General features: G+C 36.3%; 1 protein-coding gene across 3 annotated transcripts in view; it reads left to right on the top strand.

Moving 5' to 3' along the window:
- The window catches only part of FSTL5 (follistatin like 5), a 699,550-nt gene that overhangs the window by 366,036 nt on the left and 318,985 nt on the right, over window positions 1-14,529 (top strand). For all 3 annotated transcript variants that reach the window (XM_066280005.1, XM_066280011.1, XM_066280003.1), the window contains one exon: window positions 11,320-11,440. In XM_066280005.1, coding sequence (XP_066136102.1) covers window positions 11,320-11,440 — 121 coding nt within the window. The remainder of the gene's footprint in view (window positions 1-11,319; window positions 11,441-14,529) is intronic.

The following is a 14,529-nucleotide window of genomic DNA, read 5'->3' as shown; positions in this document are numbered from 1 at the left end:
TTTGATATTTCACTAAATCAAGGATAAAATGATAATGTCATGTTATTTATTTTGCTCGTCATTTGAAGTACTCATCTACTTATCTCATAAAGCTAGCATGAGTGCTGTTAAATCCTGAATTCTATATTAGAGACAAGTAAATGTGGTTCTGCAACCTGTGATGTTGGAAATTTTCCCCCCAGATTATGTAGTGCCCATAATTTTACAGATACAATGTTTAATTGAAGAATTATCTATTTTTTTTATTTTCAGATGATATATACTAAAATATCTCTCTATATCAAAATGTGCAATACCTAGTTTAACACAGTTTTTTCTTGCCTACAAAATTAAATTATAAGAAATAAAATATATATTAACTGAGTTACAGTTATGTTAGTAGTAATAGTAATAGTTAACAGTATTATCTTATATTCAACGTTTGTTGGATATAGTAATGTATGTTGTCCCTTTTTTACTTCTCTTTGAGTTACACACACTCAAATAAAAATATTCATTTGCCAAGAGCAATGTGGACTTCATTTAAGATGTGTAAAGGAGTCAGTAGTTGGGTTTACATCACATATTACATAAATCACAAATTAAAATCGTTCCGATGAACTTTCTACACTTTTCCCTTGCTTCATTTTGGTCCATGCTGTGCCTTGCGTCTAATTTATCTCTCAACTTCAATGCTTCCACTTTATCCCAAGCTCCAAATTCCTAATTATGCAAAACAATATGGTTCTACTTTAGATTTTTATCCTCAATTTGCATAAACAAATAATTCACAATTGCCAACATTTACCTTTATTAAAAACTAATGGAAAGTTATAGAATATCAGAAACTGGTATCTGTCGTATTCTTTCCTAAGGAAGAAACATATCTTCAGTCCTAGAGACTAGGAGAACTTCCCAGCCTCTGTCTTCTTTTTTTTTTTTTTTTTTTTTTGGTATTTTTCTGAAGCTGGAAACGAGGAGAGACAGTCAGACAGACTCCCGCATGCGCCCGACCAGGATCCACCCGGCAAGCCCACCAGGGGCGACGCTCTGCCCACCAGGGGGTGATGCTCTGCCCCTCTGGGGCGTCGCTCTGCTGCGACCAGAGCCACTCTAGCGCCTGGGGCAGAGGCCAAGGAGCCATCCCCAGCGCCCAGGCCATCTTTGCTCCAATGGAGCCTTTGCTGCGGGAGGGGAAGAGAGAGACAGAGAGGAAGGGGGTGGGGGTGGGGGTGGAGAAGCAAATGGGCGCTTCTCCTATGTGCCCTGGCCAGGAATCGAACCCGAGTCCCCCGCACGCCAGGCCGACGCTCTACCGCTGCCCAGCCTCTGTCTTCTGTCACACTTATTACACCCTCTGAGAGCAGTAAAATCCCATTATTTCTCACTTTTCTCCTGTGTATCAGACCTGCTTTTACCCATTGGCTGAGAATTTCTACCACCTCAAAGGGTATAGAGTTGGCTGGTAGAGTACTGTGAGATATCTATCAAATCTTGTTTTTTTACAGAAATAAAACAAATTATTATTGTCTCTAGTCCCATATAACTGTCTTAATTTCTATGTGCCAGACAAGATTTCAATAACATTTAAAGGTGTTTAGTGCACGTTTGTTTTTAAAACTCTGTTGTCCCTTTACTGGAAAACAGTTTATGGATATTTAATGTAGTCATAAGAAGCCCTACATCTTTTCTCAAGTCTGTGCCCTGTTGCTTGGATCCCATTCAAAATTAAGACATCAAACTGAATGACCTCTGCCAGTCACCAATTCTTATGTTAGAGAAGATTTATGCAATTCTTATACAAAACCAAATGTTCTGGCTCTTCCTGAGGACCATTCTGATAAGGGGTGAAAACTTACTTGTTTGGTGCTCTACTTTAGTTCTGCTTTTTAAATCTAAATAGGTATCAGGTTCATATATGCTATCTGGATCTCTCTCTCTCTTTTTTTTTTTTTTTCTTCCTGAAACTGTATTCTCCATCAGTAAGAATTCCACACTCTCTTTGGGCCTACTGTGAAATATGAACTTTAATAACACTTACTGCAGTGAAATATTTCTGGTAGCAATATATTCCAAATTTGTTGAATCTTTCAGTGCATATCTCAAAATAACTCACTGCAAAATTCTCAACAAACAGGTAAAGACTTCTTTCTTTGAAGCATGGTCACAAACATGAATGACAAGGGCACCCTGGTATCTCCCCTAAATGATCTATGGATGACTAGTGTGGTCGGCCACTCAGCTCCATAATAGCACAATTGTGGTCTTCAAAACATATAATATTGGTATTCTTAAAACAGACCTGAACGTGTAATTCCTAAAATCAGAATTTCAGGATGATATCATCTAAGACAGTGGTCCCCAACCTTTTTTGGGCCATGGACCAGTTTAATGTCAGAAAATATTTTCACGGACGTATCATGTGACTGAGACAAGCATCAAGAGTGAGTCTTAGATGAGGGGTCCCCAAACTATGGCCCGCAGGCCGCATGTGGCCTCCTGAGGCCATTTATCCGGCCCCCCTCCGCACTTCCGGAAGGGGCACCTCTTTCATTGGTGGTCAGTGAGAGGAGCATAGTTCCCATTGAAATACTGGTCAGTTTGTTGATTTAAATTTACTTGTTCTTTATTTTAAATATTGTATTTGTTCCCGTTTTGTTTTTTTACTTTAAAATAAGATATGTGCAGTGTGCATAGGGATTTGTTCATAGTTTTTTTTATAGTCCGTCCCTCCAACGGTCTCAGGGACAGTGAACTGGCCCCCTGTGTAAAAAGTTTGGGGACTCTGTCTTAGACAGATGTAACAGAGAGAATCTGGTCATTTTAAAAAAATAAAACATCGTTCAGACTTAAATATAAATAAAATGAAAATAATGTAAGTTTTTCATTCTTTCTCTGTGGACTGGTACCAAATGGCCCATTGACCAGTACCGGTCTGCGGTCCCGGGTTTGGGGATTACTGATCTAAGATATGAACCTGTTCCTCCTAGCAGGATGGCACATAGGAAAAGGTCATTGGAGGAGAAAAGGTTAATAAACATTTGTTGTGAAAGAGAGCATAGAGCACATCTGCTTCATTCACGTGAATATTAAAGTCACTGAGAACATTAAAAGAGTTAATAGAAGTGGACAGAAATATTGTGAATCAGAAGTTTTATTCATTCATTAATTATGGGGTAAGAATAGGAAAGAATCATGTAGCTGAATGACTTGAGATTCAAAAAGTAAGATCTATCTATCATCAGTCTATATCTATATCTATCTATCTATCTATCTATCTATCTATCTATCTATCATCTATCTATCTATTTATCATCTATCATCTATCCATCCATCCATTCATCTATCTGGTGAAGACTGGTTTGGAAAGAGGAAATAATAGCCAAATAGGGAGGCATGTAGTTATTTACCATCCTTGCACTGAGAGTATAGATCTGAGTAAAAATTATCCTCCAGTTGTTAAAATTATTGGACAAATGGTTTTTTTGAGAGAAAGCCAGAATTTTTTTAAATCAATATGGTGAAGAACATGTTTTATAAGCAAGACATGACAGAAGAGAATGCCCTGATCAGAGCAGGATTCTCAGGGGGCACTTTGATAGGTTTGAGTTGGAAAGGAATGGAGATTGGGTCAGATTGGGAAATGTGCACAGCCACACGAGGAGACGTGGATTTCATCGGCTCTCAGAGGTAAACCAGAAAACGAAACACAAAGGAATTTGTCCAGATTGCTTTTTGGAGAAGATTGGACAACTATTTTTTACATTGTGATCCTCAGAGAAAGATGAGAGGACACACCGGCTGATGACACTTGGTGCAATGGCACCCTTGATTTTGTTAGCACTATTAAAAGATAAACTGAGGCATATTAAAATTTTAAGAGTTTATGTCAAGAAAGATCATTTCAAAATGGGCAGCTGTTGGGCAAAAGAGTTTGTAAAATTTGTATTTTTTGAGTTTGCTCACTTTTATTGTTAAAAAATGGCACTGGGCAGCCATGTGTGTGCTTGCCCTCAGAGCAGGGGAGTTGATTGCAAATTGTTGATTGCATTCGGAGGGGCCATTGTTTTGTTAATGTTTGCTGGAGGAGGGGTCTTTGTGGACCCAGCCAGTTTTGCAGGAAGAGCAGAGAGAATGCAGAGTGGTGAAGTAAATGCCAGTTTTGCAGAGAGAGAAGAAGGAGTGCAGATGAGGAATCAGAGCTGAGGGGCTTTGCAAGCTCCACTGAGACTGGGGAGGTCTTTGATTCTAGAAGGAACTGGAGAAGATTCTCCTGGTTGTCTGAACCAGAGAATGTGTCAGGGCTTTGGGAGCTCTGAGTGAAAGGGAAGTGTTTCCCCTGCCTGTTTGCTCATTGGCTAGTGTGAGACTTTAATAAAGGAACAGCCCACCACTTGTTGGATCCACTGTTTCTTTACCGTTTGCTCGAATCCAATGTGAACCTCCATGGCCACGATTGGCTGCCCTTAGGTTTCAAGTTGGTAACCTCGAGGCATTTGTAGGCTTAGATTTTCGGTTTGCTTATGTAGGCACTTCTGCATTAGAGCTGTCTCAGTCTATGGCCTCCTTGTTTAATTAATTTAAAAGCAGCAAATATAAAATCCATAAGGTGAAATGGTATTAACAGCTTGGAAAATCTACTCCTTAGGTTTCTCTCCATTTTATAAAATAACCATCCGCAGAATTTAAATAAGCAAAATCATTCTCTCATGATTTCTGAGTTTAAATAAGCATCTGTATTGAGTATATTGATTTAGCTTTTTCTTCATTTAGATTTTGTCATCTTAATTAGCCGATTCACATTAGGAATGCATATTAGAATGAAATATTTCCCTAATGTTCACACATGCCAACTCTTTATTAAAATAATAAAAAGAACTACTTGTTCACAGGACTTAGATTATTATGTTATACATATTTGACTTAAAAAGCCATTTGTTCAATGACTACCATATGTGAATACATTTATAAAATTAAATAAAAAGCAGGAATACATAAGATTAAATATTTTTAAGCTAACAATATGGGCATGGAAATGGTAATTTTTTGCAACCTTCATGCATAACAATTTTCTTTAAACAATATAAGAAATGTTACATGGGAATAGACCTTTAATCTTTATTTTGAGTTTATTAAGTCTATTACATTTTTAAAGATTTTTGTAAAAGGTTCTAATGTCTAGTCAGTGTATTTGTTTAACACTATGAGGTTGGTAAGAATTGTTTTGTCTCATAAATAAAGAGCTGTCTTCCTGGGAACACATTAAATACAACTAAATAAGCACTTCTATGGATAGAAAAGAATGATAAGTGAGAACTTCCAGGAAATGCCATGTTGATTAATCTTATTTAACATTTTAAAAGCCCATAAACCAATCAGTATTCAGAAGAAGGCCATAGAAACCAGGTGTTTGAGTTAGAACAGCATTGGTGATGCCAGTAGTTGGTCCTAGTAGTACTTGGAATTTCCTTTCAATCACTAGAGATTTCAGAGTAATAATAACAGCAACAGTTAGCATTTAGGGAAAGAGGCGGCCTATAATAGTAGATTTTTGTACAGCTTTGGGCAACAGTTTAAAAGCATTACTTTCAATTGTATCTGGAAACATAAGTAACTATTGCCAGAGGTAGAGTGGTCTGGACATAAGTTCTTGCTAAGTCATAGGAGATGAATTTCAGAAACTCATGTAAGAGGATTTGAGCAGTAGTGACAAGAGTTAGTAGAAGGGTGCACGGGGCATAGATGTCCCAGAAGAGGCTTTTGTACTTCCTCATCCAGAACTGGGCAAGATATAAATTCACTCTCTGGGTCTGCAGACTGCACATGGGCCCACCACACCCAGGGGGAGGCCAGGGCCAGAGATGCTGTGCCATTAACCTGACATCGGCATCCAAAGCTTCAGTAAACTAGCTCAGTCTCTGTTCCTCTCTGGCCCACTTTTTTCATGTGGCTGCCACACCCAAGCCTGCGGGGCTGCTACAGGAGGAGAGAGAGAAAAAGAGAGAGGATATTTAACCTTTGTTAAGCTTTGGTTATATTTCCTTGGGCTTGGGGATGAGTAGGCTTTCTTTGAACTATGCAATGCCTTTCCTGGACCTTCTGGGGTTTCCTGCACTTATCCTATCTGATTTTCTTCCCAGATTTTCTCAGGCTAGACTCCTCCCTTTTATGGTGGCCATTTTAGCTCCTACTGTGCATGCCTCATAATTCTGCCTTGTTATCTGACTTCTGCTGCACACCTACTTAGCAGAAGGGCTCCCCCTGTGCCATCTTGGCTTGCCATATTGTGCATGTCTCTGGAGAAGAATTCTCCTTGCTGGTTCTCTCCCCCACCCCTAATTCTCCTGGCTTCAAAGCTTCCACTTCCTCCATAATCAGGCTTAATGTCTGAGTCCATTTGATCCCTTCCTTTGTTAGTAACTAACTGCCTAAGCTAAAACTAGTTTTAAATATATTGAAATGCTGTTTATAATATGCACAAGACAACTGAAAAATTAAAATTATTTTTGGAAAAAATTATGAGCATATAATTTGTAGCATCATTCTTTAGGATGTCAAGGTGGATTCAAATTTTTGGCATGCATGCTCAGAGGACCCCTGTGAGCTCACAAAAGGCTTTAAAAATAAAAAAAATACTTTTTTTCTCACTAGGTATTTAATAATGTTATTTCTTTAGCTGGTCTTTCAAAAAAATTAATATTGCCTCTATATTATTTTTTAATGCTTTCTAACATAAAAGAGAACTCTAAATTTTTAAATATTTTTATTTAATCTTTGTATCTATTGTAGGATGACATCAGTTATATACAATTAAATAATTAAATTATAATACTAATTATTTACTCTATCCTTACATCTTGTTTACTTTTGGAATACTGTGGACAATTAATTATCTCATTTATTTAATTATTTGATTACGTGTTCCTATTCATCCTCTATAGAATACTATCTCTATGAAACAAAAACAGTGTCATTCACATTTTCTTGCAAAAAAATAATAGAGGGGAAAGAAAGAAGGAAGGAGAAAAGAAGAGAGAAAGTGTACAAGAAGGTGTTCAGACTAAGTAATAGAGGAGCTAACCCATGTTGAGTGTGAAGGGGAAGCTTAAAGCTAATGCCTAGAGATGGTTATTCCTACCAAAGGAATATTGTTATTTTCTGATTCTTTGGCTTTGGGGTAATAGACACATTTGCCAAGCAAAAAGGAATATATCTGCCTCTTCTCAACTTTACAAATATGATTGAATTTCTTTAAAATAGAAGAGTTCTGAGCTCTAATTTCACTAAGATCATTGAGACTTCGACATGGTGATAATTAATTTGAGAAAAATAGTTTAGATGATAAAGAGATCAGATAACTTGAACATATGAGTGGCATATATGCCCATTAGTTCACAGTTGCCATCCTCATCTGTCCTTAACAAGCAAAAAAAAAGGGACATAGTACTGGTAGATTCCACTCTTCTGTCCTCTTATACTCTCTCACCTATATATAATTTCATCACTGTGACCTGCTTTGAGACCATCAAAATCAATTCCATGTATATTATACCTTTCATGAATGCCAGTATAATAAGCTCAATTTCCAAGTCATGCCATATCTCCAGAGAGTTAATGCTCATACATCTCTATAGCAAGGAGACAATTTTCTATAGCTACCTCTGACACTTTCTATTTCTCTTTCCAGTTTTATTTATTTTTAGAAAACTTATCATCAACTGACATACTCTATGTTTAACTGGTATATTTCTTTGCTTTACCTTCACTGGAATGTAAATTTTACATGGGCAGGATTTTTGTATGTCTTTCTGTTAGCCATTTTCTGGATTAAGAAAGTGTCTGACACATAATAGACAAAAATGATTTGTTGAATGGATGATGGAATAAACTAATGTAAAAGAATACTAAGGGAAGTAGTTTATTTTGGGGAAGAAATTTTTTTTTAAATTTAATTTTCTGCTTTGGAACAAAAAGAATCTAGTATCAAAATATTGAGTCATCTCTGAGTTGTTACAATTCCACATGCAACTTTGACAGTTTGGTTACATTGATGCTTAATGTACCCCCTCTTGAATGCTGTGTATCTGATTTCCCTGGGTGACATACATTCTGCTACTATTTCTATCTTGTCACACTGATTCTAACCTCTTCGGAGTCCCAAGATTCATGCTACTTGATGTCTAGTTAGAAAAAATTATAAAAATTTTTATTTTTGTCATCTTAATGAATTCACCAAAGCACTGGTAAGTTTAGGAAACATCTTTAATATTCTACAACAGAATACATAAAATTATGAGTAGCCTACTAGACTGAAGCATCATAAATACTTAAATGCCAGATTATTCAATGACTCTAGTCCTGTCATGAATTATTAATTCAAAAGTAAATAACATGTTTTGTGGAGCTTAGAGTGGGGAGTTTTTGAAATGTATTCTAAAGACAATATGAAAGAAGTTCAAGATATTATCAAAGACCTACAAGTTTGTATCCCCTTTGCCCTCCCCCAAAAATGCTTAATGTATTACTATACAGTGGGGAAAGAAATCTACTTAGATTTTCTAGAATGCTGTCTTCCCAGTAGTCAAATATTCATCACTGCAAGGTTAACAAAACTCTGGATATTTAAAGCAATTTTTCCTGCTATTGAAAGCTCAGTGGAAAGTGCTTCCCTCATGTGAAACACCCCAGGCTTTACAAAAGTCCCATCAGAAAACTTACAGGAGAGAAAAATTTCTGAGGAATTATGTTGTAAGTAGGCTACTTTATTGACCACAAACAGAACAAATGAGGAAAACCTGTATTTATAATACTGATGAATGAGGGAATGAATCACTTCTCTCCTGTACATGGCCATGATTCAGTGTAGATGAGTAAGGTTTTCTGTGAAAGATAACTGGCCAGACCATGAGCTTTTTGGGGCACTCTCATTAAAATAGCATGCCCAACTTAAGTTCTATAATTGTAATCAAATAAAAATCAAGCCAGTCTTATGCCAGAGCCAGAATTCAGGAAAAAGGTGGAGGTGTGTTCTCTAGGTCTAACACATGGATTTAATTGGAGTGAAAGATTTAAACAAATAGATATGAGCTTGAAAATGATGAAAAGTGTCCCTTCAACTTCCTCTTTCATCTTCATCACATTACAAAAAAGCATGAGAATAAAAGCCACTAAAAATATTAAAATGCCTTACCAAACCCTGGTGTCAATGCATGGGAAAATTATCACAATAGCATTACAAATGTTCAGGTAGAGCTTAGTGAAGTATGTAAGATCAAATACATTGTTTCTCTTCCCACCCAAAGAAAGTCATTTTCCATGATCTAGCAAATAACAAGTAGAGAATGACTGAGAGTTCTGTTGCTTTCTAAGTGGTAAAGCAATATTTGCTTTCTCATTAGGCTAATAAGAGATGGCTGAAGCCATTAAGTAGTTTTGTTAATCTCTCCAGCTGTACTGTCCTCAAGTGTAGGGCTTGATACTTACTATCAACAATACCTATTTATATGAATTCCCCATGATCCATAGGCAGGGAATTTCAGTTTAACCAATGAAAGTTGAAAACAATGGTATAAGAACAGCAAAGTTCCATTAAGTTCTCAAAGCTATATTTAGTAGTGTATGTGCTTTCATTACCTACCTTTCTTCAGGTGGCTCAAGATCGGGCTGGACTTTCTAGAGATTCAAGCTAAGCTTCTTCTTCAGATCTTCAGAGCTGTCTCTACACCTTATACACACTCAGGCATGAACTTTTAACAAAGGAATATTCCAAAAAGGGTTAAAAAAAACCCAACTCAAATATATCTGAGAATCTTCAGAAAGTAGAATCATAAATCTGTCATTGGTATAACAAAGAAAGACTGAAAACATTGTCCTACCAAAAGAAGCAGTAATACATTGTGAACGCACAACCATGACTTGCACAAGCTGGTGTGGAAATCTGCAGTGGATTCTTTCTTTTTTTTAAATTTTTTTCTTTTTTTTGTTAATTTTTAGAGAGGAGATAGAGTGAGAGAGAGAGAGAGAGAGAGAGAGAGAGAGAGAGAGAGAGAGAGAGAAGGGGGGAGGAGCAGGAAGCTTCAACTCCCATATGTGCCTTGACCAGGCAAGCCCAGGGTTTTGAACCGGCGACCTCAGCATTCCAGGTCAACGCTTTATCCACTGTGCTACCACAGGTCAGGCTGCAGTGGATTATTTCAATAAGAAGAACATTATTTATAAAAGTCATTATTTTGAACTTTAAATGGTTACTTTTGAACGTACTTTGTGTTAAGTCTTGCCTCTGACTGAATGTGTGTGTTTGAGTATAATTTTTATTACAACCAAAAGATATAGTTGTTACTATCCTCAGTTTCTAATTGAGGAAAGGTTAAATGATTTGCCAGAAATTATAGAGCTGTTATGTGGCACTGGCAGGACCTGAACCCAGAGAGGGCTGACTGCAGAGCCTGAGCTTTCTGATTACACTGAATAACCTTTTGAAAAACACACACTGTGATGCACAGCTCCAAGCAGTATGAACTGCTGCCTCTATCTGTGGGAGACTGTGAAAGCCCATGAAGCAGCTATGCAGCTACCCAGAATAAATAGGAATGTTTGAAAAATCTTGGGGAGCTCCATTCTATGACAGGCAATAGTCAAAAGCAGTAGATTATAAAAAAAACTACCGCCTGAATCCATAGGACAGAGCACACAGTAGAAAGCAGTTTGATGATTTTTCTCACCCATGCTTGGATAGATTTTCATCATCAAGCAGTGCATTAATTCTGTCTGGCTCCTGGAAACAGTCATTTGCTTAATAGCTCCTTAGTGACCAAAGGAGTTAATGCACAATCCCAGTTTCCCCTCCAGCAGGAGGAGTTTAATAAAAGGAGAATAAAAAGTCTAACTTTATTTTTCACAAATAATACAAGGACAAAAGTTGGAACAAACTATTTCACTTGTTCTGTAGGAAAAGAGCCCCGTTTTATTTTCTTTTGACGCAGGACACTAAGACCTAGGAGGCTATTTTCATATGGAGGTATTTTCTTGAGTCAGTAGAAATGAAGCAAAGGGAATCAGTGAAATAAAAAAAATATCCTTTTAATGTTCAGATTTTCTGTGTCCTACTGTGAGATTTTTGTTTTAGAAGTGCAGACTAAATTCTAAGTATCTATCTTAACTTTATTACTTTAAATCTTTAAAATGGTTCGAGATAATTGCCCAGTAAATGAAAACCCAATTTTTTTAAGATTTAGTTTGCACACTGAAAATGATCTATTAATTAATTATTACCTATAATTAATAATACTATAGAAATATCAAGACACAGATATAATTGTATGGTTATACTTTTCTTGGCAGGTGATAAAACAGGAAGAACTTGGCAAAGATCTTTCAGATTGTACTTTGTATGATCTACTGAAATTCGATGATTTTAACTCTGACAAGCATCTGTCTCTTGAAGAATTTTATAGAACATTCCGTGAGTACAAGTATTATTTTGTAATTCCACTTTTTTTTCTGTTTATTTACACATAAGGGTATGGTTGCTTGATCTAAAATATAAGCTGTTTCTTAAAGAGATGTCATATAATTGAGATAAAATAAGTGGTCAGTGTATTGAAATATATATACAGTGTGTGCATAAAGTCATGGTGCACTTTTGACCAGTCACAGGATAGCAACAAATGACAAGAGAAATGTGAAATCTGCACCAAATAAAAGGAAAACTCTCCCAGTTTCATACCTATTCAATGCAGTTCGATGTGGGCTCACGCACAGATTTTTTAGGACTCCATAAGTAGCTATCTTGTATAGCCTCTAGCAGGCATCCCCAAACTACGGCCCGCAGGCCGCGTACAGCCCCCTGAAGCCATTTATCCGGCCCCTGCTGCACTTCTGGAAGGGGCACCTCTTTCATTGGTGGTCAGTGAGAGGAGCACTATATGTGGTGGCCCTCCAACGGTCTGTGGGACAGTGAACTGGCCCCCTGTGTAAAAAGTTTCGGGACCCCTGATGGCCTACCAGAACAGGGTTTCTTCACCAAACTGCTGGTTTCCTTCAACTGCTTATCTCACTGAGTAATGTTATTCCTATGTGGTAGAGCTTCGTTATAAATGCGCAGATATTCACGTTGCTCTTTGGTCACGGATTTGAATTTAACAAGCCACAGAACACACTTTCCTCTGTACTTTCCACATCTCGACTGGCATGGCCATGGGCTGCTCCACTGTATACATGGTGTTATGTCATCATCTGCACATGTGCACATGCTGCCACATTATCCTACAGAAACTGGGAGGATTTTCCTTTTATTTGGTGCAGATTTCACATTTCTGTCATCTTCTTTTCTTTCCTGTGATGGATCAAAAGTGCACCATGACTTTACAGACACACTTATAAGCTAAGAGAGTTAGTCATTCTAAAATGAAGAGCTATGAACTTTTGGTAACCCTGATTCTAGTTTAAGACTTGAATCCACAATGCATCTTTCAATGTTGTTTTAGACTAGGAGCAGCGCCTGACCAGCTATCTGTCCTCATGTAGCAAAAACAATTTGATTATTTACTCACTGACTTTATTAGGAAACCAAAGCAGATTAATAGAAGTTTTTATATTTTTAATTAAATTTGTTAGGGTGACATCAGTTAATAAGATTAACATAGGTTTCATGGGTACACTTATATAATACATGATGTGAATATTGCATTGTCTGCCTACTGCTCACAGTCAAATCATCTTCCAGCACCATGTATTTGACCCCCTTTACCCGTTACTACCCCCGCCTCTGGTAACCTTCATATGGTGGTCTGTGCCTATGAGTTTTGGGGATTTTTGTTTATTCATTTGCTGCTTACACATTTAGCCCACACATGAGTGAAATCATATGCTTCTTAACTTTTTCTGTCTGGCGGGTTATTTCATTTAGCATAATATTCTCAAGGTCCATCTGTGTTGTTGCAAATAACATATTTTGTTATGGCTGAGTAATACTCCATTGTAAATGTGTATAACATCTTCTCTATCATATATTTTTAAATACAATAATTCACATAAGCATGAAAATTATATTATTTATATTTATTAAATATGTTAATTATATTTATTATTAAATTTATATTTATTATATTTATATTTATCATATTTATTTATTATATTTATATTATATATTATATTTATTATATTTATTAAGTTCCTTTGGAATAATTTCATTATTTAAATTGCTTAAACAGTTGCTTAAAGTTGACTTTTTGAGCTTTATAAAGCAGAGTTATTTTTTTCGTGTGTGTGTGTGTGTGTGTGTGTGTGTGTGACAGAGACAGAGAGATGGACAGATAGGGACTGACAGACCAAATAAAAGGGAAAGAGATAAGAAGCATCAATTCTTCATTGTGGCCCCTTAGTTTCTCATTGATTAGTTTCTCATATGTGCCTTGGCCAGGGGGCTATAGCAGACCGAGTGACCCCTTACTCAAGCCAGTGACCTTGGGCTCTAGCTGGTGGGCTTTGCTCAAAGCAGATGAGCCTGTGCTCAAGCTGGCGACCTCAGGGTTTCAAATCTGAGTCCTCTGCATCCCAGTCCAGCGCTCTATCCACTGCGCCACCACCTGGTCAGGCTATAAAACAGAGTTGTAATGATGATTTGTTAAAAAAAATTTTATTAAGGTATTCTTTTATTCTATAAAAAAAGAAACAACTATGAGACAAAATTCAGAAATGTTTAAGAGCTGTGTACAAAAAATAGAAAAATAATTGGTTGATATTGAAAAACCCACCAAACAATCCATGTTAAATGAGATTTATTTCAGTACTTGAAACCATTATTTTATATATACACATGCATTATATATTAAAAATATATATACACATATCCAATATGCTATATATACATGCATTACATATTGCTTCCCAAATATGTATATTGCATACATATAGCTTTCCAAAAAGGCAAGAAATAGAATTTGTCCTTGGAATAAAAATATTTTTTAAATTATGGCTCTGCCATCTATCAGTGGTCTGATATTGTGGAAACTTACTGAAATCTCTGAAAATCCATATGAGACCATTAATTTACTCTATCACATAATTATGTCTATTAAAACATTAAATTATATTTTATGTAATACTTGATATAAGCAAGTTAAATTATTTGTGAACTAGTTACACATTACAAGCTTTAAGGCAAGATATCACTGTGCTCTTCACATTCAATTAAATTGCATCTCTACTTTAAATGACAAGGCAGAATGCAACACAAAATGACTCAGGAAACTTATTCTTTAAAATTATTCTTTGCTAGACTACTTTTCAAAGATAACAAGAAAGCAGCATTATTCTTCCTTATTAAATGAGAAAATGGAAACACAGAAAGAAGTTAAGAACTAAGAGCTGAGTTTATAATCAAACTATATCAAACTAATTGAAGTCTGTGTGTTTTTTACTAAGCTTTACTGAAATCTGAATCATTAAAAAAAGTACTTAATAGAAAAGTAATAAAACATTGGTTATAAAGTAGCTACATTTTGCTAGGAACTATAGGTTTGGATAGAAAATGTGTATGGTTTTTATTAA

The sequence above is a fragment of the Saccopteryx bilineata genome, chromosome 1 (genome assembly GCF_036850765.1).
Source record: "Saccopteryx bilineata isolate mSacBil1 chromosome 1, mSacBil1_pri_phased_curated, whole genome shotgun sequence".
NCBI classification, from domain to species: Eukaryota; Metazoa; Chordata; class Mammalia; order Chiroptera; family Emballonuridae; genus Saccopteryx; species Saccopteryx bilineata.
Note: the sequence above shows the minus strand (reverse complement) of the source record. Positions and strands in the feature narration are given on the sequence as shown.